Source organism: Halichoeres trimaculatus, unplaced genomic scaffold (assembly GCF_033239565.1).
Source record: "Halichoeres trimaculatus isolate MK-OKI-2021-1 unplaced genomic scaffold, fHalTri1.1 fHalTri1_scaffold_18, whole genome shotgun sequence".
Classification (NCBI taxonomy): domain Eukaryota; kingdom Metazoa; phylum Chordata; class Actinopteri; order Labriformes; family Labridae; genus Halichoeres; species Halichoeres trimaculatus.
This window is the reverse complement of record NW_027437196.1, coordinates 20,246,514-20,274,174: the sequence shown is the minus strand read 5'-3', so window position 1 is coordinate 20,274,174 and position 27,661 is coordinate 20,246,514. Positions and strand designations below refer to the sequence as shown.

General features: G+C 41.4%; 2 protein-coding genes and 1 long non-coding RNA gene across 6 annotated transcripts in view; 2 read left to right on the top strand and 1 right to left on the bottom strand.

The window, feature by feature from the left end:
- The window catches only part of vav3 (vav guanine nucleotide exchange factor 3), a 149,456-nt gene that overhangs the window by 66,113 nt on the left and 55,682 nt on the right, over positions 1-27,661 (bottom strand). The window lies entirely within an intron of this gene.
- On the top strand, positions 14,034-14,893 carry LOC141807238 (uncharacterized). Its single transcript, XR_012599833.1, has 3 exons — positions 14,034-14,110; positions 14,624-14,726; positions 14,843-14,893. It is a non-coding gene; the product is annotated as an uncharacterized LOC141807238 (long non-coding RNA).
- On the top strand, positions 15,851-26,679 carry LOC141807667 (uncharacterized). 3 transcript variants are annotated; one of them, XR_012599853.1, is made up of 6 exons: positions 15,851-17,051; positions 17,305-17,472; positions 22,849-22,893; positions 23,208-23,258; positions 23,378-23,461; positions 23,553-23,600. XR_012599853.1 is itself a non-coding variant. In XM_074693808.1 (6 exons), the coding sequence occupies exons 1-6, from the start codon at positions 15,965-15,967 to the stop codon at positions 26,646-26,648; spliced, it is 1,428 nt and encodes a 475-aa protein (XP_074549909.1). In that variant the 5' UTR covers positions 15,851-15,964; the 3' UTR covers positions 26,649-26,679. The 3 variants fall into 3 exon arrangements, 2 of the variants coding, with proteins under 2 accessions (XP_074549909.1, XP_074549908.1); XM_074693808.1 differs by lacking the exon at positions 23,378-23,461 and adding an exon at positions 26,620-26,679; XM_074693807.1 differs by lacking the exon at positions 23,378-23,461 and adding an exon at positions 25,317-25,924.

Genomic DNA, 27,661 nt, shown 5'->3' with positions numbered 1-27,661 from the left:
TTGATCCTGCAATAAGCTACGCTATGTGTATGTTGTTTATCTGACTTACCTGCATTATCAGGACACCTCTTGTTAGGCTCCCCTCCCCCAACATATCTTTACGCTGAAAGTTTAATGTTGATCATGCAGCTACGCTGTGTGTATGTTGTTTATCTGACTTACCTGCATTATCAGGACACCTCTTGTTAGGCTCCCCTCCCCCAACATATCTTTACGCTGAAAGTTTAATGTTGATCATGCAGCTACGCTGTGTGTATGTTGTTTATCTGACTTACCTGCATTATCAGGACACCTCTTGTTAAGCTCCCCTCCCCCAACATATCTTTACGCTGAAAGTTTAATGTTGATCATGCAGCTATGCTGTGTGTATGTTGTTTATCTGACTTACCTGCATTATCAGGACACCTCTTGTTAGGCTCCCCTCCCCCAACATATCTTTACGCTGAAAGTTTAATGTTGACCATGCAGCTACGCTGTGCTGTGTGTCAGGTGTTTAGCTGACTTACCTGCATTGAAGTGACATCTCCTATGACAAAACACCTACTTTGCCTCATTATATGTTGTGTTAGACAAGTTTGTAGTTTTTCAAGTAAAGTTTATCTTAATGTCTCCATGTCCACAGAAAACTTCCAAAAGTCCTGGAATAACACATAGTTCTCTAATCCTTGAAAGTCCAAAATGTTCCTTAATCTCTGCTTTAGTAATGGAATGGTTGAATAAATTTATATAGTTTGTAACTTTTCACCTTTGATCAGTTTCTGTCTTAAACATGGCAGAAGCGACTACTTTGTCAGTTAAGTGATGTGACACAGTGCATTTTTCTTGTCTAATTTCAGGAACCTTGTAAAGATCAAAGTCTCCCGAGTGTCAGTGAAAGTGGGCCAGCAGCAGAAAAGGCAAGCAGTGACTTATATCAAAAATGTTATTTGCCCGTCAGGTATTTATTATCGACCTGTCTGGCCAGCCTAACTTCCCTTCTGCCTTAAATTGACTAAAATTTTTGCTTTTAACTTTGCCAATGTCATTAAATATATTTTGTTGAATGAATATGAGTTGTTACTGCTTCATGAAATCTCAAATTTGGTCCTGTCATTGCCTCGTACACAGGAAGCTGAGCTGGTTGGGAGCAATGAAGGGTCTTCAGCGGTCAGTCCCGGCCCTGGCACGTCAAAGGATGACACAGTAAGTTGACTGTATTTTTTAGATGTCAAGCTTTCACATCCAGTGGTAATTCAGTCCTGTTTGGTCACATGACATTCCACAGGACTCCACACACTATTGAATATGGTAAACTACCTAATACAGCTCAGGACTGTCAGTTAGCAGTGTCTTGTGAAGACAGGAACAAGTTTATAGACCAGGCAGCAGGTTAAGCTGCGTAAAGGCAGGTACACACTACAGGATAATTGTGCTGATTTTGGTCCCGATCTCCCCCTTACAATCAAAGTCAGCAAAGGCCTGATGTGTTGTTCTTGTAGTGTGGGGTGTGTTCGGAGTGATTTTGTCTGGTTGGAGTTGCTCTGAAGGCCTTCTATCGAGAGATTGTAGATAATGAACACGTTTTTGTTTTGTGACTTAAAATCCTGTAGTGTTTGGGGTGTTTCAAAAGGAGCTGAGCAGGTACAGTGGGTAATGTCACGTGTACCAGAGCAAAGCCAATCAAAACGCCAGCTGACCTAGCTGACTGACCAAAGAGGAAGTAAGAAATCTATCTGTAATACTAAAAACGACTGTACCCACCTCCAACTCGCACTGTTATTCATACAGCCCATATCCTCGCCTTCTCCAAGACTTTTTTCAATGTCTTTCCTTTTTTTTGAAAAGAATTTAAGGGGCTGTAAACAACCATCATTGCCTTTTCCCATTTGTGTGTCATGTTGTTTACAATGAAGTCATTTTTTACCGTGCAAGACTCGGAATATTGTGTGTAAAAACATTGATACTCTGCTGCAGAATTGGTTAATGTGTGGTGTCCTGGGAGTGAAGACCACATACTATGAAATCAAAAAGAAGGCTCTTTTGCACTCTGTCTTTTGTGAACATCAAGTGTGTGGTTTCTAAATGTGTGAAGTTTTGGAGAATCCTGTGATGAGTACCAGCCAAAACGTATGGTCACCTGACTTACCTCGATATAGGGACACCTCTTGTTAGGCTCCCCTCCCCCAACACATCTTTACTCTGAAAGTTTAATGTTGATCCTGCAATAAGCTACGCTATGTGTATGTTGTTTATCTGACTTACCTGCATTATCAGGACACCTCTTGTTAGGCTCCCCTCCCCCAACATATCTTTACACTGAAAGTTTAATGTTGATCATGCAGCTACGCTGTGTGTATGTTGTTTATCTGACTTACCTGCATTATCAGGACACCTCTTGTTAGGCTCCCCTCCCCTAACATATCTTTACGCTGAAAGTTTAATGTTGATCATGCAGCTACGCTGTGTGTATGTTGTTTATCTGACTTACCTGCATTATCAGGACACCTCTTGTTAGGCTCCCCTCCCCCAACATATCTTTACGCTGAAAGTTTAATGTTGACCATGCAGCTACGCTGTGCTGTGTGTCAGGTGTTTAGCTGACTTACCTGCATTAAAGTGACATCTCCTATGACAAAACACCTACTTTGCCTCATTATATGTTGTGTTAGACAAGTTTGTAGTTTTTCAAGTAAAGTTTATCTTAATGTCTCCATGTCCACAGAAAACTTCCAAAAGTCCTGGAATAACACATAGTTCTCTAATCCTTGAAAGTCCAAAATGTTCCTTAATCTCTGCTTTAGTAATGGAATGGTTGAATAAATTTATATAGTTTGTAACTTTTCACCTTTGATCAGTTTCTGTCTTAAACATGGCAGAAGCGACTACTTTGTCAGTTAAGTGATGTGACACAGTGCATTTTTCTTGTCTAATTTCAGGAACCTTGTAAAGATCAAAGTCTCCCGAGTGTCAGTGAAAGTGGGCCAGCAGCAGAAAAGGCAAGCAGTGACTTATATCAAAAATGTTATTTGCCCGTCAGGTATTTATTATCGACCTGTCTGGCCAGCCTAACTTCCCTTCTGCCTTAAATTGACTAAAATTTTTGCTTTTAACTTTGCCAATGTCATTAAATATATTTTGTTGAATGAATATGAGTTGTTACTGCTTCATGAAATCTCAAATTTGGTCCTGTCATTGCCTCGTACACAGGAAGCTGAGCTGGTTGGGAGCAATGAAGGGTCTTCAGCGGTCAGTCCCGGCCCTGGCACGTCAAAGGATGACACAGTAAGTTGACTGTATTTTTTAGATGTCAAGCTTTCACATCCAGTGGTAATTCAGTCCTGTTTGGTCACATGACATTCCACAGGACTCCACACACTATTGAATATGGTAAACTACCTAATACAGCTCAGGACTGTCAGTTAGCAGTGTCTTGTGAAGACAGGAACAAGTTTATAGACCAGGCAGCAGGTTAAGCTGCGTAAAGGCAGGTACACACTACAGGATAATTGTGCTGATTTTGGTCCCGATCTCCCCCTTACAATCAAAGTCAGCAAAGGCCTGATGTGTTGTTCTTGTAGTGTGGGGTGTGTTCGGAGTGATTTTGTCTGGTTGGAGTTGCTCTGAAGGCCTTCTATCGAGAGATTGTAGATAATGAACACGTTTTTGTTTTGTGACTTAAAATCCTGTAGTGTTTGGGGTGTTTCAAAAGGAGCTGAGCAGGTACAGTGGGTAATGTCACGTGTACCAGAGCAAAGCCAATCAAAACGCCAGCTGACCTAGCTGACTGACCAAAGAGGAAGTAAGAAATCTATCTGTAATACTAAAAACGACTGTACCCACCTCCAACTCGCACTGTTATTCATACAGCCCATATCCTCGCCTTCTCCAAGACTTTTTTCAATGTCTTTCCTTTTTTTTGAAAAGAATTTAAGGGGCTGTAAACAACCATCATTGCCTTTTCCCATTTGTGTGTCATGTTGTTTACAATGAAGTCATTTTTTACCGTGCAAGACTCGGAATATTGTGTGTAAAAACATTGATACTCTGCTGCAGAATTGGTTAATGTGTGGTGTCCTGGGAGTGAAGACCACATACTATGAAATCAAAAAGAAGGCTCTTTTGCACTCTGTCTTTTGTGAACATCAAGTGTGTGGTTTCTAAATGTGTGAAGTTTTGGAGAATCCTGTGATGAGTACCAGCCAAAACGTATGGTCACCTGACTTACCTCGATATAGGGACACCTCTTGTTAGGCTCCCCTCCCCCAACATATCTTTACTCTGAAAGTTTAATGTTGATCCTGCAATAAGCTACGCTATGTGTATGTTGTTTATCTGACTTACCTGCATTATCAGGACACCTCTTGTTAGGCTCCCCTCCCCCAACATATCTTTACACTGAAAGTTTAATGTTGATCATGCAGCTACGCTGTGTGTATGTTGTTTATCTGACTTACCTGCATTATCAGGACACCTCTTGTTAGGCTCCCCTCCCCCAACATATCTTTACGCTGAAAGTTTAATGTTGATCATGCAGCTACGCTGTGTGTATGTTGTTTATCTGACTTACCTGCATTATCAGGACACCTCTTGTTAGGCTCCCCTCCCCCAACATATCTTTACACTGAAAGTTTAATGTTGATCATGCAGCTATGCTGTGTGTATGTTGTTTATCTGACTTACCTGCATTATCAGGACACCTCTTGTTAGGCTCCCCTCCCCCAACATATCTTTACTCTGAAAGTTTAATGTTGATCATGCAGCTACGCTGTGTGTATGTTGTTTATCTGACTTACCTGCATTATCAGGACACCTCTTGTTAGGCTCCCCTCCCCCAACATATCTTTACGCTGAAAGTTTAATGTTGACCATGCAGCTACGCTGTGCTGTGTGTCAGGTGTTTAGCTGACTTACCTGCATTAAAGTGACATCTCCTATGACAAAACACCTACTTTGCCTCATTATATGTTGTGTTAGACAAGTTTGTAGTTTTTCAAGTAAAGTTTATCTTAATGTCTCCATGTCCACAGAAAACTTCCAAAAGTCCTGGAATAACACATAGTTCTCTAATCCTTGAAAGTCCAAAATGTTCCTTAATCTCTGCTTTAGTAATGGAATGGTTGAATAAATTTATATAGTTTGTAACTTTTCACCTTTGATCAGTTTCTGTCTTAAACATGGCAGAAGCGACTACTTTGTCAGTTAAGTGATGTGACACAGTGCATTTTTCTTGTCTAATTTCAGGAACCTTGTAAAGATCAAAGTCTCCCGAGTGTCAGTGAAAGTGGGCCAGCAGCAGAAAAGGCAAGCAGTGACTTATATCAAAAATGTTATTTGCCCGTCAGGTATTTATTATCGACCTGTCTGGCCAGCCTAACTTCCCTTCTGCCTTAAATTGACTAAAATTTTTGCTTTTAACTTTGCCAATGTCATTAAATATATTTTGTTGAATGAATATGAGTTGTTACTGCTTCATGAAATCTCAAATTTGGTCCTGTCATTGCCTCGTACACAGGAAGCTGAGCTGGTTGGGAGCAATGAAGGGTCTTCAGCGGTCAGTCCCGGCCCTGGCACGTCAAAGGATGACACAGTAAGTTGACTGTATTTTTTAGATGTCAAGCTTTTACATCCAGTGGTAATTCAGTCCTGTTTGGTCACATGACATTCCACAGGACTCCACACACTATTGAATATGGTAAACTACCTAATACAGCTCAGGACTGTCAGTTAGCAGTGTCTTGTGAAGACAGGAACAAGTTTATAGACCAGGCAGCAGGTTAAGCTGCGTAAAGGCAGGTACACACTACAGGATAATTGTGCTGATTTTGGTCCCGATCTCCCCCTTACAATCAAAGTCAGCAAAGGCCTGATGTGTTGTTCTTGTAGTGTGGGGTGTGTTCGGAGTGATTTTGTCTGGTTGGAGTTGCTCTGAAGGCCTTCTATCGAGAGATTGTAGATAATGAACACGTTTTTGTTTTGTGACTTAAAATCCTGTAGTGTTTGGGGTGTTTCAAAAGGAGCTGAGCAGGTACAGTGGGTAATGTCACGTGTACCAGAGCAAAGCCAATCAAAACGCCAGCTGACCTAGCTGACTGACCAAAGAGGAAGTAAGAAATCTATCTGTAATACTAAAAACGACTGTACCCACCTCCAACTCGCACTGTTATTCATACAGCCCATATCCTCGCCTTCTCCAAGACTTTTTTCAATGTCTTTCCTTTTTTTTGAAAAGAATTTAAGGGGCTGTAAACAACCATCATTGCCTTTTCCCATTTGTGTGTCATGTTGTTTACAATGAAGTCATTTTTTACCGTGCAAGACTCGGAATATTGTGTGTAAAAACATTGATACTCTGCTGCAGAATTGGTTAATGTGTGGTGTCCTGGGAGTGAAGACCACATACTATGAAATCAAAAAGAAGGCTCTTTTGCACTCTGTCTTTTGTGAACATCAAGTGTGTGGTTTCTAAATGTGTGAAGTTTTGGAGAATCCTGTGATGAGTACCAGCCAAAACGTATGGTCACCTGACTTACCTCGATATAGGGACACCTCTTGTTAGGCTCCCCTCCCCCAACATATCTTTACTCTGAAAGTTTAATGTTGATCCTGCAATAAGCTACGCTATGTGTATGTTGTTTATCTGACTTACCTGCATTATCAGGACACCTCTTGTTAGGCTCCCCTCCCCCAACATATCTTTACACTGAAAGTTTAATGTTGATCATGCAGCTACGCTGTGTGTATGTTGTTTATCTGACTTACCTGCATTATCAGGACACCTCTTGTTAGGCTCCCCTCCCCCAACATATCTTTACGCTGAAAGTTTAATGTTGATCATGCAGCTACGCTGTGTGTATGTTGTTTATCTGACTTACCTGCATTATCAGGACACCTCTTGTTAGGCTCCCCTCCCCCAACATATCTTTACGCTGAAAGTTTAATGTTGACCATGCAGCTACGCTGTGCTGTGTGTCAGGTGTTTAGCTGACTTACCTGCATTAAAGTGACATCTCCTATGACAAAACACCTACTTTGCCTCATTATATGTTGTGTTAGACAAGTTTGTAGTTTTTCAAGTAAAGTTTATCTTAATGTCTCCATGTCCACAGAAAACTTCCAAAAGTCCTGGAATAACACATAGTTCTCTAATCCTTGAAAGTCCAAAATGTTCCTTAATCTCTGCTTTAGTAATGGAATGGTTGAATAAATTTATATAGTTTGTAACTTTTCACCTTTGATCAGTTTCTGTCTTAAACATGGCAGAAGCGACTACTTTGTCAGTTAAGTGATGTGACACAGTGCATTTTTCTTGTCTAATTTCAGGAACCTTGTAAAGATCAAAGTCTCCCGAGTGTCAGTGAAAGTGGGCCAGCAGCAGAAAAGGCAAGCAGTGACTTATATCAAAAATGTTATTTGCCCGTCAGGTATTTATTATCGACCTGTCTGGCCAGCCTAACTTCCCTTCTGCCTTAAATTGACTAAAATTTTTGCTTTTAACTTTGCCAATGTCATTAAATATATTTTGTTGAATGAATATGAGTTGTTACTGCTTCATGAAATCTCAAATTTGGTCCTGTCATTGCCTCGTACACAGGAAGCTGAGCTGGTTGGGAGCAATGAAGGGTCTTCAGCGGTCAGTCCCGGCCCTGGCACGTCAAAGGATGACACAGTAAGTTGACTGTATTTTTTAGATGTCAAGCTTTCACATCCAGTGGTAATTCAGTCCTGTTTGGTCACATGACATTCCACAGGACTCCACACACTATTGAATATGGTAAACTACCTAATACAGCTCAGGACTGTCAGTTAGCAGTGTCTTGTGAAGACAGGAACAAGTTTATAGACCAGGCAGCAGGTTAAGCTGCGTAAAGGCAGGTACACACTACAGGATAATTGTGCTGATTTTGGTCCCGATCTCCCCCTTACAATCAAAGTCAGCAAAGGCCTGATGTGTTGTTCTTGTAGTGTGGGGTGTGTTCGGAGTGATTTTGTCTGGTTGGAGTTGCTCTGAAGGCCTTCTATCGAGAGATTGTAGATAATGAACACGTTTTTGTTTTGTGACTTAAAATCCTGTAGTGTTTGGGGTGTTTCAAAAGGAGCTGAGCAGGTACAGTGGGTAATGTCACGTGTACCAGAGCAAAGCCAATCAAAACGCCAGCTGACCTAGCTGACTGACCAAAGAGGAAGTAAGAAATCTATCTGTAATACTAAAAACGACTGTACCCACCTCCAACTCGCACTGTTATTCATACAGCCCATATCCTCGCCTTCTCCAAGACTTTTTTCAATGTCTTTCCTTTTTTTTTGAAAAGAATTTAAGGGGCTGTAAACAACCATCATTGCCTTTTCCCATTTGTGTGTCATGTTGTTTACAATGAAGTCATTTTTTACCGTGCAAGACTCGGAATATTGTGTGTAAAAACATTGATACTCTGCTGCAGAATTGGTTAATGTGTGGTGTCCTGGGAGTGAAGACCACATACTATGAAATCAAAAAGAAGGCTCTTTTGCACTCTGTCTTTTGTGAACATCAAGTGTGTGGTTTCTAAATGTGTGAAGTTTTGGAGAATCCTGTGATGAGTACCAGCCAAAACGTATGGTCACCTGACTTACCTCGATATAGGGACACCTCTTGTTAGGCTCCCCTCCCCCAACATATCTTTACTCTGAAAGTTTAATGTTGATCCTGCAATAAGCTACGCTATGTGTATGTTGTTTATCTGACTTACCTGCATTATCAGGACACCTCTTGTTAGGCTCCCCTCCCCCAACATATCTTTACACTGAAAGTTTAATGTTGATCATGCAGCTACGCTGTGTGTATGTTGTTTATCTGACTTACCTGCATTATCAGGACACCTCTTGTTAGGCTCCCCTCCCCCAACATATCTTTACCTGAAAGTTTAATGTTGATCATGCAGCTACGCTGTGTGTATGTTGTTTATCTGACTTACCTGCATTATCAGGACACCTCTTGTTAGGCTCCCCTCCCCCAACATATCTTTACGCTGAAAGTTTAATGTTGACCATGCAGCTACGCTGTGCTGTGTGTCAGGTGTTTAGCTGACTTACCTGCATTTAAGTGACATCTCCTATGACAAAACACCTACTTTGCCTCATTATATGTTGTGTTAGACAAGTTTGTAGTTTTTCAAGTAAAGTTTATCTTAATGTCTCCATGTCCACAGAAAACTTCCAAAAGTCCTGGAATAACACATAGTTCTCTACTCCTTGAAAGTCCAAAATGTTCCTTAATCTCTGCTTTAGTAATGGAATGGTTGAATAAATTTATATAGTTTGTAACTTTTCACCTTTGATCAGTTTCTGTCTTAAACATGGCTGAAGCGACTACTTTGTCAGTTAAGTGATGTGACACAGTGCATTTTTCTTGTCTAATTTCAGGAACCTTGTAAAGATCAAAGTCTCCCGAGTGTCAGTGAAAGTGGGCCAGCAGCAGAAAAGGCAAGCAGTGACTTATATCAAAAATGATATTGGCCCGTCAGGTATTTATTATCGACCTGTCTGGCCAGCCTAACTTCCCTTCTGCCTTAAATTGACTAAAATTTTTGCTTTTAACTTTGCCAATGTCATTAAATATATTTTGTTGAATGAATATGAGTTGTTACTGCTTCATGAAATCTCAAATTTGGTCCTATCATTGCCTCGTACACAGGAAGCTGAGCTGGTTGGGAGCAATGAAGGGTCTTCAGCGGTCAGTCCCGGCCCTGGCACGTCAAAGGATGACACAGTAAGTTGACTGTATTTTTTAGATGTCAAGCTTTCACATCCAGTGGTAATTCAGTCCTGTTTGGTCACATGACATTCCACAGGACTCCACACACTATTGAATATGGTAAACTACCTAATACAGCTCAGGACTGTCAGTTAGCAGTGTCTTGTGAAGACAGGAACAAGTTTATAGACCAGGCAGCAGGTTAAGCTGCGTAAAGGCAGGTACACACTACAGGATAATTGTGCTGATTTTGGTCCCGATCTCCCCCTTACAATCAAAGTCAGCAAAGGCCTGATGTGTTGTTCTTGTAGTGTGGGGTGTGTTCGGAGTGATTTTGTCTGGTTGGAGTTGCTCTGAAGGCCTTCTATCGAGAGATTGTAGATAATGAACACGTTTTTGTTTTGTGACTTAAAATCCTGTAGTGTTTGGGGTGTTTCAAAAGGAGCTGAGCAGGTACAGTGGGTAATGTCACGTGTACCAGAGCAAAGCCAATCAAAACGCCAGCTGACCTAGCTGACTGACCAAAGAGGAAGTAAGAAATCTATCTGTAATACTAAAAACGACTGTACCCACCTCCAACTCGCACTGTTATTCATACAGCCCATATCCTCGCCTTCTCCAAGACTTTTTTCAATGTCTTTCCTTTTTTTTTGAAAAGAATTTAAGGGGGTGTAAACAACCATCATTGCCTTTTCCCATTTGTGTGTCATGTTGTTTACAATGAAGTCATTTTTTACCGTGCAAGACTCGGAATATTGTGTGTAAAAACATTGATACTCTGCTGCAGAATTGGTTAATGTGTGGTGTCCTGGGAGTGAAGACCACATACTATGAAATCAAAAAGAAGGCTCTTTTGCACTCTGTCTTTTGTGAACATCAAGTGTGTGGTTTCTAAATGTGTGAAGTTTTGGAGAATCCTGTGATGAGTACCAGCCAAAACGTATGGTCACCTGACTTACCTCGATATAGGGACACCTCTTGTTAGGCTCCCCTCCCCCAACATATCTTTACTCTGAAAGTTTAATGTTGATCCTGCAATAAGCTACGCTATGTGTATGTTGTTTATCTGACTTACCTGCATTATCAGGACACCTCTTGTTAGGCTCCCCTCCCCCAACATATCTTTACACTGAAAGTTTAATGTTGATCATGCAGCTACGCTGTGTGTATGTTGTTTATCTGACTTACCTGCATTATCAGGACACCTCTTGTTAGGCTCCCCTCCCCCAACATATCTTTACGCTGAAAGTTTAATGTTGATCATGCAGCTACGCTGTGTGTATGTTGTTTATCTGACTTACCTGCATTATCAGGACACCTCTTGTTAGGCTCCCCTCCCCCAACATATCTTTACGCTGAAAGTTTAATGTTGACCATGCAGCTACGCTGTGCTGTGTGTCAGGTGTTTAGCTGACTTACCTGCATTAAAGTGACATCTCCTTTGACAAAACACCTACTTTGCCTCATTATATGTTGTGTTAGACAAGTTTGTAGTTTTTCAAGTAAAGTTTATCTTAATGTCTCCATGTCCACAGAAAACTTCCAAAAGTCCTGGAATAACACATAGTTCTCTACTCCTTGAAAGTCCAAAATGTTCCTTAATCTCTGCTTTAGTAATGGAATGGTTGAATAAATTTATATAGTTTGTAACTTTTCACCTTTGATCAGTTTCTGTCTTAAACATGGCAGAAGCGACTACTTTGTCAGTTAAGTGATGTGACACAGTGCATTTTTCTTGTCTAATTTCAGGAACCTTGTAAAGATCAAAGTCTCCCGAGTGTCAGTGAAAGTGGGCCAGCAGCAGAAAAGGCAAGCAGTGACTTATATCAAAAATGATATTGGCCCGTCAGGTATTTATTATCGACCTGTCTGGCCAGCCTAACTTCCCTTCTGCCTTAAATTGACTAAAATTTTTGCTTTTAACTTTGCCAATGTCATTAAATATATTTTGTTGAATGAATATGAGTTGTTACTGCTTCATGAAATCTCAAATTTGGTCCTATCATTGCCTCGTACACAGGAAGCTGAGCTGGTTGGGAGCAATGAAGGGTCTTCAGCGGTCAGTCCCGGCCCTGGCACGTCAAAGGATGACACAGTAAGTTGACTGTATTTTTTAGATGTCAAGCTTTCACATCCAGTGGTAATTCAGTCCTGTTTGGTCACATGACATTCCACAGGACTCCACACACTATTGAATATGGTAAACTACCTAATACAGCTCAGGACTGTCAGTTAGCAGTGTCTTGTGAAGACAGGAACAAGTTTATAGACCAGGCAGCAGGTTAAGCTGCATAAAGGCAGGTACACACTACAGGATAATTGTGCTGATTTTGGTCCCGATCTCCCCCTTACAATCAAAGTCAGCAAAGGCCTGATGTGTTGTTCTTGTAGTGTGGGGTGTGTTCGGAGTGATTTTGTCTGGTTGGAGTTGCTCTGAAGGCCTTCTATCGAGAGATTGTAGATAATGAACACGTTTTTGTTTTGTGACTTAAAATCCTGTAGTGTTTGGGGTGTTTCAAAAGGAGCTGAGCAGGTACAGTGGGTAATGTCACGTGTACCAGAGCAAAGCCAATCAAAACGCCAGCTGACCTAGCTGACTGACCAAAGAGGAAGTAAGAAATCTATCTGTAATACTAAAAACGACTGTACCCACCTCCAACTCGCACTGTTATTCATACAGCCCATATCCTCGCCTTCTCCAAGACTTTTTTCAATGTCTTTCCTTTTTTTTTGAAAAGAATTTAAGGGGGTGTAAACAACCATCATTGCCTTTTCCCATTTGTGTGTCATGTTGTTTACAATGAAGTCATTTTTTACCGTGCAAGACTCGGAATATTGTGTGTAAAAACATTGATACTCTGCTGCAGAATTGGTTAATGTGTGGTGTCCTGGGAGTGAAGACCACATACTATGAAATCAAAAAGAAGGCTCTTTTGCACTCTGTCTTTTGTGAACATCAAGTGTGTGGTTTCTAAATGTGTGAAGTTTTGGAGAATCCTGTGATGAGTACCAGCCAAAACGTATGGTCACCTGACTTACCTCGATATAGGGACACCTCTTGTTAGGCTCCCCTCCCCCAACATATCTTTACTCTGAAAGTTTAATGTTGATCCTGCAATAAGCTACGCTATGTGTATGTTGTTTATCTGACTTACCTGCATTATCAGGACACCTCTTGTTAGGCTCCCCTCCCCCAACATATCTTTACACTGAAAGTTTAATGTTGATCATGCAGCTACGCTGTGTGTATGTTGTTTATCTGACTTACCTGCATTATCAGGACACCTCTTGTTAGGCTCCCCTCCCCCAACATATCTTTACGCTGAAAGTTTAATGTTGATCATGCAGCTACGCTGTGTGTATGTTGTTTATCTGACTTACCTGCATTATCAGGACACCTCTTGTTAGGCTCCCCTCCCCCAACATATCTTTACACTGAAAGTTTAATGTTGATCATGCAGCTACGCTGTGTGTATGTTGTTTATCTGACTTACCTGCATTATCAGGACACCTCTTGTTAGGCTCCCCTCCCCCAACATATCTTTACGCTGAAAGTTTAATGTTGATCATGCAGCTACGCTGTGTGTATGTTGTTTATCTGACTTACCTGCATTATCAGGACACTTCTTGTTAGGCTCCCCTCCCCCAACATATCTTTACACTGCAAGTTTTATGTTGATCATGCAGCTATGCTGTGCTGTGTGTCAGGTGTTTAGCTGACTTACCTGCATTAAAGTGACATCTCCTATGACAAAACACCCACTTTGCCTCATTATATGTTGTGTTAGACAAGTTTGTAGTTTTTCAAGTAAAGTTTATCTTAATGTCTCCATGTCCACAGAAAACTTCCAAAAGTCCTGGAATAACACATAGTTCTCTACTCCTTGAAAGTCCAAAATGTTCCTTAATCTCTGCTTTAGTAATGGAATGGTTGAATAAATTTATATTGTTAGTAACTTTTCACCTTTGATCAGTTTCTGTCTTAAACATGGCTGAAGCGACTACTTTGTCAGTCAAGTGATGTGACACAGTGCATTTTTCTTGTCTAATTTCAGGAACCTTGTAAAGATCAAAGTCCCCTGAGTGTCAGTGAAAGTGGGCCAGCAGCAGAAAAGGCAAGCAGTGACTTATATCAAAAATGTTATTTGCCCGTCAGGTATTTATTATCGACCTGTCTGGCCAGCCTAACTTCCCTTCTGCCTAAAATTGACTAAAATTTTTGCTTTTAACTTTGCCAATGTCATTAAATATATTTTGTTGAATGAATATTAGTTGTTTCTGCTTCATGAAATCTCAAATTTGGTCCTATCATTGCCTCGTACACAGGAAGCTGAGCTGGTTGGGAGCAATGAAGGGTCTTCAGCGGTCAGTCCCAGCCCTGGCACGTCAAAGGATGACACAGTAAGTTGACTGTATTTTTTAGATGTCAAGCTTTTACATCCAGTGGTAATTCAGTCCTGTTTGTTTCCACTCACTCACGGTTGTTCAGTAGGTGAAATTAAAATTAAGCCACAATTCTGATGCTTCAGCACCCTGTCAATTGAATGGAATTGATCAGCAAAAAGATTAGTGATATTGATTCTTTGATGGAACTGTTTACGATTCTCAACTGGAATCGGTTTTCAATTCCCATCCCTACTCAGGACAGTCAGTAGGCAGTGTCTTGTGAGGACAGTAACAAACTTATAGATCAGGCAGCAAGCTGAGCTGTGTGTAAGTTGTTCACCTGACTTACCTGCATTATAAGGACACCTGTTTTTAAGCTTTAAACTAAGCTGTTTGGGTTTTGTACGAACACCTTTTTTCACAGTTCTGTTGTTAAATGTCAAAATGTTGCCTTTTTCATTTGTCCCCTTTTTCTTGATATTATTTTGTACCCTTCTTTTAAACTGCCATACAATATTTGTTTTTCAGTGCCACCATAGAATGGTCAGTGCAGTTCTCAGCGCTCTGGAAAGTTGTGAAGACTGCAGTGGACCAGTCTCCAGTTTAAAATGGCTTGGTTACACATGCAAACGTTAGTATTTACTTCACTGAAGCACATTTTTTGGTAAAGTTTAATGAAGTAATTTTTTAAACTAAAATAAAATCATTAGCTCAACTTGCTAATGTTTCTCTTAAATGTGCTTTTAGTGTGTTCAAGATCATGGCATAAATCCTGCTTTTTAAAGGTGTCATCACAGGTATGTTTATTGTCTTCATCAGAACCTGTTACAGTTTTGTACTGTGACATGTACAGTGATAGATTCTTTGTATGTATATCAACAAAACTCTCTTATTTTGGCTGCATAGGATGTTCCACGAGCTTCTGATGTTTGGAACTCTGACATTAGTGATGGAGCTTCTGATGATGACTGCCACCCTTCAACAACCTGTGATGGATTGAGTTCCGATGAAGATTTTGTGCCTGACACTGAACTAAGCAATGATAGTGAGGATTCACAACCAGTAAACTTATCACTTCATGAGGTCGGACCAGTTAAGTCACTTTCTCCTCAAGAAAAAACAAAGGAAGTCTTGCAACGTAAATCCTGCATGGAACAGGATGCCTCCAAATCTAACTTTGTACTTGACCAACCCCGTTCTGATGACTGTCTTACTTCAAGCCATAACCAGACTCTTTCAGCAAATGCAACCGAGTCTCGTACTACCTCGTCAACCCAACAAAGCTCTTCTTACACTTTGAAAAATTACTGCTTCATTTGCAAAACACCTCAATCCAAAATTTCTCGTCATTTTAAAAAGCATGAAAAAGAAGACCATGACATTGCCCGAGCATTCTCGTTCCCCAAGAACTCCAAAGAAAGAAAAAAGTTACTGGAGAAGTTGCGGAACAAAGGGAATTATGAACATAACCAGGAGGTAATGAAGACTCATGTTGGAGCACTAAAAGTCAGGAGAAGAACTAGACTATCAAAAGTCTCTGTGAATGCCAAACAGTATGTGCACTGTGCATACTGCAAAGGCATGTTTGTCCGTAAAGAGCTGTGGCGCCATGCACGAAGATGCCCATCAAAAGCAAAACTTGGAGCTGGGGCCAAGAGCAAAGACTTGTATATGGCTGATATTGCCGAGTCAACCTGCTCCCAAGGAATTTCCCAAGGTGTGTGGAAGGTGCTTGGAAGCATGAGGAAAGACAATGTTGGGTCTGTAGTGCGAAACGACTTCCTAATTCTGCAGCTGGCCCAGTCCCTATATAACAAACACGGGTCTGATCCAACAAAATTTGAATACATTCGAACAAAGGTTCGGGAAATGGGCCGACTTTTGTTGACCTTGAGAGAGAGTTATTCCATGCACACATTTGAAGATGCTATAAGGCCCAACAATTTTTATAAAATTGTTAGTGCGGTAAAAAAGGTAGCTGGATATGATGAAGAAAAACACTCATATTCCACCCCAAGTCTTGCCCTAAAGTTGGGACACTCTCTGAAAAAGATTGGCGATATCATTCTCTGCAGGGCCATTGCTGCAGAGGATGAAAATATGATTAAAGCAGCGGAAAGGTTCACAAAACTCTGCTCAAAAGAATGGGCTGGACAAGTCTCACACACTGCACTGGCTACATTGAGCAAGTCAAAGTACAACAAACCATCAATCATACCATTCACAGAGGATGTGCAAAAGTTACATAAGTACCTGGAAGAGAAATCGGCTAGTGCGATAGACAACCTAAAACAGCATGAGTCTCCTCAGGCATATGGAGAACTTGCAAGGGTCACGCTTACACAAATAATACTCTTTAATAGACGACGTGCAGGTGAAGTTTCAAAAATGCCCCTTGAAGCTTTCCAGAAGAGAGACCAGACTGAGCTTCACGGTGATGTAGCTGCCAGCCTGTCACCTTTTGAACAGAAGCTAGCAAGACACTTCAGCAGAGTTGAGATCATGGGGAAAAGAGGCAGGAAAGTGGCAGTGTTATTAAACCCTGAAGTTGTTTGTGCAACAACACTTCTTGTTAAGAAAAGAGAATCATGCAATGTGCATAAGGACAACCCTTTCCTGTTTGGACGACCAGAATGCTCCTCCACAAGCCACTACAGAGGACAGGATTGTGTAAGAACTTTTGCACACTTGTGTGGCGCGAAGAGTCCACAAAGTATGAGGTCTACACAACTCCGAAAGCACATCGCAACCCAGTCCCAAATCCTGAACCTAAAGAACAATGAGCTGGATCAACTAGCCAACTTCTTGGGTCATGATATAAGGGTACACAGAGACTTTTACCGTCTTCCAGAGGCCACCATTGAAGTGGCAAAAATCACAAAGATTCTGCTTGCTATGGAGAAAGGAACTCTGGCAGAGTTCCAGGGGAAGTCACTCGATGAAATTGAGATTGAAGGTATGTGGTAGTAGGGACACCTTTAATGATGTAGCTTAAAAGAATTACAAATTTTGCTACAGGAACAGGATAAATTAAACAGTGTATTGGGATTTAAGAAATAAAATGATAGTTGTATGCATTATTTTGGTAATTTTCTAAATTGAGGGGATGTAAAAGATTTGGAATGCAAAAAGTAGATATTTGAATCAAAATTTGACATCATTTTTTGCATTCACCATAATGTTTTTGGATTATATTTTTATTTTTTTAGATGAATTGGATCCGGAAATGGGTGAAGACGAGCAGGATGATGTAGACAACAAAAGCAATGAGGATGACGAAAGCAGCAGTGACGAACACGGTGGAGAAGGCAAAAGTGGAAGAGACAGTGGAGAAGATGGAGGCAATGGGGAGTCAGATTGTCCCCTTGGACCAAGTGGTTTGTATTGAATATTTTTCTGTATTTGTTTAGGGTATATTTTTGATTCAAGGGGCTTTAAGGAGTTTTTAAGTGGTCTTAAAAAAGTCTCCCTTCTAGATATGACTGATTCTAATCCAAACTTTAAAATGAGATTATCAGGACCAGTAATACAGGTTATTTTAAACTGCTATTATTAGCTTCCTGGTCGGGTTGAGCAGGACCGGATTGGTTTATGGCACTTCTAGGTCCCTATGACAACACCGCGCAAGTGAAGTTAAGTAGTGAGAGGAGAGATCTGTTTTTCACTGCTAAAAACAATTTTTGTGATTATTTTGAAATAATGGTGGACACTGGAGCCTAACTGTCGGACAGAAAAAGAATAGAGCATAAGAGAGCTAAACAGGGGAATGATATAGCCTGACCTAAGGGCCAAAAGGACTAATCTGTTTGTGATAATGTTCATTCCAACCCACATGTGGCAGTTATTCTGCAGTGGTCTGTTCAAACTTGAGAGTCAATAAAATGAAGAGTGAGGTTATGTTAGCTCAGCTTGGTAGATGACTGGCAGGACAAAGCTAACCAGAATTTACTAACATTACACATTGCAGACATGTCTTAGAGCACAGGGCCGTATACTGACAGTTGTAACATGAGAGGTTGCTTAGATAGTGTAACCTGAGGCAGTGCAACAAAAACACAAAAAGGGAAGGTTCCAAAACAAGTTTATTTCTTCAACCACAGTCTGTCTCAACAAAACAGTGTAAACTCAGGCATGTCTTTTCTCCAACTCAAAGTGCAGCATAAGGGGGAACTAAAGGGGAAGAAGTCCTAAAACTAAAAACTGTCCAAAGTGTTATCAACTTCAATTTCCCACTTTTTTTTCCAAGTCTGTTCTTCCTCCCAGCATGACCCTTCCAGCTTCTGCCTGCTTTGTACAGTCCTTCCTCTTCTGATATTCCCTGTGTCTGCTGTTTCTTTGTGCTCTTGGTCCCTTCCCAGCCCTGTTTTAATCAGAAGCAGGGCTGGGGAAAGAGAGACAGCTGAGTTTTTAATACCTGCAGCTGTCCAAGTCCTGACGGCTCCTGGGGAATGTAGTCTGGGTTCTGGCAGCCATCTTGTCCCTTGACCAATGTGGTTTGCTGGCGGCCATTTTGTGATGTGGCAGCTGCATGCTGGGCATTGTAGTTGGGACAAAGTGTCGCTCCGCGCCCCTTGTGATGCAACATAACCCTCTCCCTGAGCCTGACGTCCTTGGCAGGGTGAAGGATGGTAAAAGGTTTGGGCCAAACTGCACTTTTTTCCCTGCACTGGTTCTTCTGATGATCTGGAGCGAAAAGAACCGAACACCTCCTGATCATGCCATCTCTGGAGGAGATTCACATGGTAGATTTGCTGACCTTTTTTCTTCCCTGGCTGTGGAACTTTGTAGTTGACCTCCTTGTCCCTTTCCATGATTTCTTAGAGTCCTTGCCTGCTAGCCAAAAACTTGCACTCCATTGTGGGGACCAACACCAATACCCTGTCTCCCACCTTGAACTCCTGGGGTTGTGCCATTCGGTCATAAACCACACTCTGCTCTCTCTGTACTCATTCCATATGTTCCTTCACAACGGGGATCACCATTGCTATGTAGTCTCTCATTTCCCCCATGTTCACTCATGGTTGGATGGGAACAGGATTGCTCCTCCCAGGTCTCCTTGGCTATATTGAGAAGATACCGGGTCTGTAGGAATACAACAGATCAAAAGCTGAGAAACCAGTGGAATTCTGGGGAACTTCTCCTACGGCAAACAGGAGGTAGGGCAGAAGCTGGTCCCAGTTCTTTCAATCCTTGTTGATGGCCTTTTTCAACATGGCTTTAAGAGTCTTGTTGAACCTTTCCACCGAGCCAAGTCAGTGGGTGGTACACCGAGGTTCTCACTTGCTTTACTTGCAACAACACACAAAGCTCTTGGAAGACCCGGGACTTGCAAGGAGTGCCTTGGTCAGTGAGGATTTCTTTTGGTATCTTTTGTGTCTCTCCCAATCCTCTCAAATGGGGTTTCAATCACGGGCAATGACACAATGGGATTTTAGAAGGTCTGTTTGGGAGCTGTGATCTGGAACTCAGGACAGCTACGGAAGTAGTTCTCTATCTCCTCGTGTACCCCGGGTCAAAAAAACCTCTGCAAAACCCTTTCCTTCATGTTTTCAACCCCCAGGTGAGCTCCTATGACACAAGTGTGGGCTAACTGCAGGACTAATGAAAAATGGGACTTGGGAGGCAGTAGTTGCTCAGTGACTCAATCATTAGATTTTACCACCTAGTACTGAAGACCATTCTTCACTGCAAAGTGGGGAGAGGAGGGGCTGACCCTACTTCCAATTACGGTCCCCTCTAAGACTTGTACATTCTTTAATGCGTTGCAGAGAGTGGGGTCTTGTAACTGGGCTGTTCCGTACCAACCTTATAGTGTAGTAAGTTCTCTTGGATTCCCTGTGTCATCTTCACTTGTACTTGAGCCAGGATCAACTTCTCCGGGTTCCTCAGGTACTGATTCAGACTCATTTGTATCCACAGCAAATCCTTGGTCTGGAATGGGGAATGCACAGCAGGGGTTGGCAACATTCTTTTCAGATTGAACTGTGGGGGAACTTTGAGGCTTGCATGCTCTGGGTTCCCAACGGAGCCTCTTGTGAGCTTTCCTCCATAGCATCTGGAAGGCTGGGCTGTCTCAACCAATCAGCATTGGCACTGGCAGCGTTGTGATGACCCCAACCTCCACAAAATAGGTGTCCTTCTTGGTGGTAAGCTTTACCATTGTTGTGGGGTACTCCTGGGTGTCTCTATAGCCGCGTTTCCACCAAGCAGACCTGTTCGGTTTGTCTCTGTACGGCACACTTTTTGCGGTGTTTCTACTGACTCATCCCTGGACAGATCCCCAAAAACCAAGACGAGCCGACCTACTTTTTTGGGACCCTTTCGTAAGGGTGCCAGACTGAACCGATCCGCTCTCGGGAGGTGGAGCAACACACTGTAGACCGTTGATTGTTCAAAGGAATCGTCACTTACCCCAACAGTGGCTGCATTTCTCCTGGCGGCACACAGACTTCTCTGAAACAAAGCTTGATTGCACTTTGTAACAGAGAGCTACATGACAATCACAGAGAGGATGAGATGCTGCATGTCTTCCATCCGTGCTCTTTGTTTGCTTACTACGCGTTTTTCTTCTTTATTGGATTTAATTGCGGGGTAAGCTGCTACGGCGTTGCACTAATGTTTAACAGCTGCAGCTTCCGGCATCCAGCTTACACGCCACCTACCACAAGAACAGTTGGGATCAGGCTTAACTGTACCAAACCATCCCAAACCGTACTGAACCGGACTGCTTGGTGAAAACACAGCTTAAGAACACACATTCCACTGGAACAGGGGCCTCTTTTGCAGGAGGTGATGCCTCTAACACTGACTCATAGATCAGGGTCCTAGAACTCCCCAAATCTAGTAAGGCCTCAGTGTTTTGCTGATTCACAGTGACTGAGCATATGGGACGCTGTACCCTATTTTCCCGAAACAGGGAGGCAAAGTGCGCCTGGGAGCTGCAAGCTCATCTTAATTCCCTGTAGCGGTTACATTGCCATGGTTTTGGGTTACAGGATCACTGTGGCTAAACAGGAACCCTATCAAATCTTTTGGGAGGACTGTGAAGAGGGAGGGCTGGCTTGGGAACCTTTTGGTAGGCCTGCTGGGTCTCTCGCGGCACTTGCATCAGTTGCTCCATCATAGCAGGTGTCTCTTTTCGAGGTTTAAAAAAGTTGTCACGTCTTCGTTATCCTCATCTTTCGTCATACGCCCCTAGGCCTCAGTGCCTATGTTCTACACAATCTTTAACATCTTTAGAGGATGCTATGGCAATGTAACCTGAGGCAGTGCAGCAAATATCTAAAAAAGGAAGGTTCTCACACAAGTTTGTTTCTTTAACCACAGTCTGTCTCAACAAAACAGTATAAACTCAGGCATGTCTTTTCTCCTACTTGAAGTACAACATAAAGTGTCCCAGAAGGAGAACAAGTCCTAAAACTCAAAACTGTCTGATGTGTTATCAATTTTAATTTCCCACTTTGGTTTTCAAAGTCTGTTCTTTCTCCCACTGGGACCTCTCCAGCTTCTGTCTTCTCCAGCCTGCTCTGTTCCCTCCTTCCTCTTCTGATGTTTCCTGTGTCTGGTGTTCCTTTGTACTCATGGTCCCTTCCACCAGCCCTGCTTCAGTCAGGTGGTTAAAACAACTGCAGCTGTCCAAGTCCTGATGGCTCCTGCTCCTGCAGTCTGGGTTCTGGCAACCATCTTGTCCCTTGACCCATGTGGTGTGCTGTTGGCCATTTTGTGATGTGACAGCTGCATGTTGGGCAATGTAGTTGGGATGGAGTGTCCCTCCACTACCTGGCCCCTTGTGATGCCACACAGTGTTTAGTTGTTGCGTTAGCCTACAGATATGTCAGAGCACCTGGCTGCTGATAGCCCTGCATATAGCTGCTTACTAAAATGTTTGCTTGATATCACGTTTTAAATCATAGCGCTGCATAACTGTACTGATAAATACTTTACCTTGGTGTGTTGTGTCCAGTAAAAAAGTTGTCTTGAACAAAGAAGATCTGTTTGTATCTCCATTGATAAAAAAAACAAAACCCACTCACCTTGCTAAAAGTAGTTTACAACAGTGTGCATAAAACTCTGGGCAAGAAGGTGGCCAATTGAAACAGATCCCCCTCATAGCATCTTTAAGGATCATATTTTTAGCCATATAGCATTACTTGAATGTTTCCACAAAACCAGCAAGGTTCACAGTCGACATGATGAATAGACCTAACAAAGAGGTATATGATGCCCTCGGTGTTAACATCCATGGTGTGGTTCTACATAGTCGAAGAAATACAGTCATGGACAAAAGTATTGGCACCCCAGGGATGTTTCCTGAAAATACACCAATCCTCCCAGAAGTTTTTGCAAATACCAATGTCTGTTAAAGAAGTGATTAGTTTCAAAATCTTTCCAAATGGTGTGCAGTATATATTAAGTAGAGCATGCCACTGATTTAGTCCAGCCCATTTTCTGAGTTTTGTTACAGTCATGTTGAATTTGGATTTTTCATCAGATTTTGTTTTTTCGAATACACATAAAGGAAATGAACATGTTTACCCCCAAAAAATGATACTGCAACAACTTCTGGGGAAATTGTGTATTTTGTGGGAAAAAAATCTAGGGGATGCAAATACTTTCGTTCATGACTATAGTTGTATGATATATCTACAGTATGTCCATGTAAGACACAAACACTCATGGCACCTACCAAAGTAGAGCACTCATCACTTATCTCTCTGCTGAAGATCCTGATGGACTTTTTGTATTTTCACCAGAAAATCAAGAAATGGCAGTGGATCAAGAGCCCATCAGCTCCTCTGGTAATAAAGCCATAGATTGCTATTGCAGGAATTAATGTTTGTGTCTTTATTTGGGAGGGGGTTAGCTATGCAAAGTGCTGCCAGTGGCCTGTACTCAAGTTGTGCTTTGTGGTGTCAGTTAAATTTGCATGTCCTGATCATATGGATCCAGTATTAAAGTGCAAGTTTTCAATGGCAGTAAAATTTCGTGTTACTTTGGGGTTAGGGTGAAATCAATCATGAACATAAATAAGTTGCTAGTAATTAACTAACAGATTTTTATGATTTTATGATTTTTAAAAAGACATTTCAGAAGTTTTAACTGTTTGTTTCAGGGAAAAGAAAAGGAGTCCTATCCACCGAGGATGAGGTCCCGAGTACCAAAGGTATGCTTTTTATATTGATGGTCCTCCTTCTTTCGTCCAAGTTACATTGAATGTCTGTTTGTGTGTGTGTGTGTGTGTGTGTGTGTGTGTGCATCTGTGTGTGTGTGTATATTTTATAGATTTATGGAGTCTTCCTAAATAAGAGGTGCCTCTTCACATCTATACATAATTTAGGATCAAGTTCAAATTACAGCTTTATTTCAGTAAGTTGTTTTGTGTTTAAGATGAACGTCTCCATAAGTGGTTTGAAGTTTGTACTGAATATTCTAACAATATAATTTCTTCCTTCTGCAGGAAAAAAGAAAAAGTATTCAACCGAAACTGATGTAACCAGCTCCAAAGGTAGGAATTAGTCCATTCATTCCATTAGTTCTCTTAAGTTAAATTAACTTAAGTTAATAAAAACAAATAAGTAAATATTTCTAAAATACTCTAGGTGTTGTTCAGTTTATCACATCCACTGGCCACTTTATTAGGTATACCTTGCTAGTACTGGGTTGGACCCCCTTTTACCTTCAGAACTGCCTTAATCCTCCGTGGCATACATTCAACAATGTACTACAAACATTCCTCAGAGAGTTTGGTCCATATTGACATGTTAGCATCACGCAGTTGCTGCAGATTTGTCGGCTGAACATCCATGATGAGAATCTCCCGTTCCACCACATCCCAAAGGTGCTCTATTGGATTGAGATCTGGGGACTGTGGAGGCCATTTGAGTACAGGGAACTCATTGTCATTTTCCAAAAAAGCAGTCTGAGAGATTCCAGCTTTATGACATTGAGCGTTATCCTGCTGGAAGTAGCTATCATAAGATGGGTACACTGTGCTCATAAAGGGATGGACATGGTCAGCAATAATACTCAGGTAGGCTGTGGACTTTAAACCATGCTTAGTTGGTACTAAGGGACCAAAGTGAGCCAAGAAAATATCCCCCACACCATTACACCAGCCTGAACCATTGATACAAGGCAGGATGGATCCATGCTTTCATGTTGTTGAAGCCAAATTCTGAGCCTACCATCTGAATGTGGAGCAGAAATCCAGACTCATCAGACCAGGCAACGTTTCTCCAATCTTCTATTGTCCAGTTTTGGTGTTGCTGTGTGAATTGTAGCCTCAGTTTCCTGTTCTTAGCTGACAGGAGGGTCACCCGGTGTGGTCTTCTGCTGCCGTAGCCCATCTGCCTCAAGGTTGGACGTGTTATGTGTTCAGAGATGCTCTTCTGCAGACCTTGGTTGTAACCAGTGGTTATTTGAGTTACTGTTTCCTGTCTATCAGCTCCAACCAGTCTGTCCATTCTCCTCTGACCTCTGGCATCAACAAGGCATTTTGTCCCACAGAACTGCTGCTCACTGGATATTTTCTCTTTTTGGGACCATTCTCTGTAAACCCTAGAGATGGTTGTGCGTGACAATCCCAGTAGATCAGCAGTTTCTGAAATACTCAGACCAGCCCGTCTGGCACCAACAACCATGCCACGTTAAAAGTCACTTAAATCACCTTTCTTCCCCGTTCTGATGCTCGCTTTGAACTGCAGCAGATTATCTTTACCATGTCTAATAGCCTAAATGTATTGAGTTGCTGCCATCTGATTGACTGATTAGAAATTTGCGTCAATGAGCTTTTGGAAAGATGTGCCTGATAAAGTGGCCGGTGAGTGTATCATTATGTCAGAAACATTTCCCCCTTAACGGTCCTCGGCAGCCATATAAATATTTGTTTTTCCATGGGATTTTTTCAAGAAATGCTTGTGGTACTAGTAAAAGCACATCGCATTAATAAGCAGGAAACTTTGATTATGCATATAAAGTAAAGAAATGAGGTGATGCTTTCACGTGGGACAGAAATGAGCAGCTATTATGGTATTCCCAGTGTCATCACAATAATCTGATTCACTCTGATTTCAATTAAAAAATGTGTGACTTTTGGAGATAATGTAATGAATCTATAACTCAGTAGCTTAAATGTTATACCAATAAAATTATAATAAAAAGAGATATACTAAACAGCTATTTTCTTCAGTCTTAACGTATTGTATGTTCTTTTGTTTGACAGAAATAAAGTCCAGAAAATGTGTCAAAAGACCATGGAGCAAGACAGAAATTAGTGCAGTGATGAGACACTTTAAATCACACATCGAAAATAGGAAGCTTGCAAGTCAGATGGAGTGTCAGCAATGTAAGGTTGCTGAGCACCCAGTCTTAAAGGAGAGAAGTCTTCAAAATATTAGAGACTTTGTCAGAAACCGGGGGCTTAAGTTCAGATAATGGGGTCTTTTTAAGTTTGTATTTTTTAACTTTGTTTCAAAGGCATTTTTTTTTACACTTTATGCTGTGTTATGGCTGTGCAGAATGATCTGATTTAATTATTTCAACTTTCAAGTTTACCTCAGAGTTTTGTTGAAAGATGGTACCCGACGAGAAATACTTACTGCAAGCCAGCTGTCATCATTGTATTTATTTTTGTCTTGCACATTGTTTTTATTAGTTTTGAAAAAAGTAGCTTGGCAGGAACCGTCCTTATGTTGTACAGGGTTAATTTTAACTTTATGTTGTTATTGCTTGGCACTGAAGCACTTTTGTTACATGGTTTTACTTAACTGCATTGTACTGTTCTTATCTGGTGTTTAATACATTTTCTTGGCAGGAACTGTCCTTATGTTTTACGGGGTTATTTTGTTAAACAGTTTTTGTGGGCAATGTTTGTCATACACTTTATTTTGTGTTATTGTTTGGCATTGAAGCACTTTTGTTACATGGTTGTACTTAACTGCATTGTACAGTTCTTACCCAGTATTTAATACAGTTTAGACTCATTAAAAACAGGGATTTTCACATCTCATTCAAGGTGTATTTATTGTCATTACAGGACACAAAGATTAAAAAAAGAAAATTAGAACTAAAGGTCACATAAAAGCAGCAGACAGTGTATAATATCACTATGAAAAATGCATATACAAGTTAAGATATCTGCATAAGAACATGATGCGCAAAAATAGAAATTCCTTGTCTGATGTACAGTGGGGCAGAAAAGTATTTAGCGAGTCACTGATTTTGAAAGTTCTCCTACTCAGAGATGAGAGAGGTCTGTATTTTTCATCAGAGGTAGACTTCAACTATGAGACAAAATAGGATAAACAAACATCCAGGAAATCACATTGTAGGATTTTTCAAGAATTTATTTGTAAACTGTGGTGGAAAGTAAGTACTTGGTCAATAACAAAAGTTCAACTCATTGCTTTGTAACCTAACCTTTGTTAGCAATAACAGAGAGCAAAGGTTTCCTGTAAATCTTCACTGGGCTTTTACACACTGTAGCTGGTATTTTGGCCCATTCCTCCATGCAATCCATTCCTCAGGAGCAGTGATGTTTTGGGGCTGTCGCTGAGCAACACAGACTTTCAACTCTTCCTGGTTGTGTGAGTATACGTGCATGTATGGGTAGTGCCTAGTTAAACCAACTGGTCCTTACAAACCCGGGTTTTGTTCTAGTTGTGTGTGTATATGTGTGTGTATGGGTAATGTCCAGTCAAACCAGTGTTGTCCTCACAATCAAGGGTTTTGTCCTGACTGTGTGTATTGCTGTGCGTGTATGGGTAGTGTCTAGTTAAACCTGTGCTGTCCTTACAATCAAGGGTTTTGTCCTGGTTGTGTGTGTATATCTGCGTGTATGGGTAGTGTCTAGTTAAACCAGTGTTGTCCTCACAATCAAGGGTTTTGTCCTGGTTGTGTGTGTATATGTGCGTGTATGGGTAATGTCCAGTCAAAACAGTGTTGTCCTCACAATCAAGGGTTTTGTCCTGGTTGTGTGTGTATATCTGCGTGTATGGGTAGTGCCTAGTTAAACCAGTGTTGTCCTCACAATCAAGGGTTTTGTCCTGGTTGTGTGTGTATATGTGCGTGTATGGGTAATGTCCAGTCAAAACAGTGTTGTCCTCACAATCAAGGGTTTTGTCCTGGTTGTGTGTGTATATGTGCGTGTATGGGTAATGTCCAGTCAAAACAGTGTTGTCCTCACAATCAAGGGTTTTGTCCTGGTTGTGTGTGTATATGTGCGTGTATGGGTAATGTCCAGTCAAAACAGTGTTGTCCTCACAATCAAGGGTTTTGTCCTGGTTGTGTGTGTATATCTGCGTGTATGGGTAATGTCCAGTCAAACCAGTGTTGTCCTCATAAACCAGGGTTTCAGCCTGGATGTGTGTGTGTGTGTGGTATATGTCCCAATAAACCAGGGGGTCCTTGTAAGTCACCACTGAGCTAGGGAACGCCTCCTCCCGCCCCGTCCTCATATTCCTGCAAAATGTCAGGTGGTCATATCTTTAGATTCCTTTACAATATTTTGATTCTAAATAGACAGGAATTTTTCTCAATTTTTTTGGGTCAGTTTTATCTTTGTTGTCA

Bases quoted from the DNA above. Each gene is read 5' to 3' on its own strand.
- LOC141807667 (XM_074693807.1), top strand. From the start codon at position 15,965: ATGGGCCGACTTTTGTTGACCTTGAGAGAGAGTTATTCCATGCACACA. The intron at 23,259-23,552 runs GTATGCTTTTTA...TTCCTTCTGCAG, and splicing joins TGAGGTCCCGAGTACCAAAG to GAAAAAAGAAAAAGTATTCA. The intron at 23,601-25,316 runs GTAGGAATTAGT...TTTGTTTGACAG, and splicing joins TGATGTAACCAGCTCCAAAG to AAATAAAGTCCAGAAAATGT.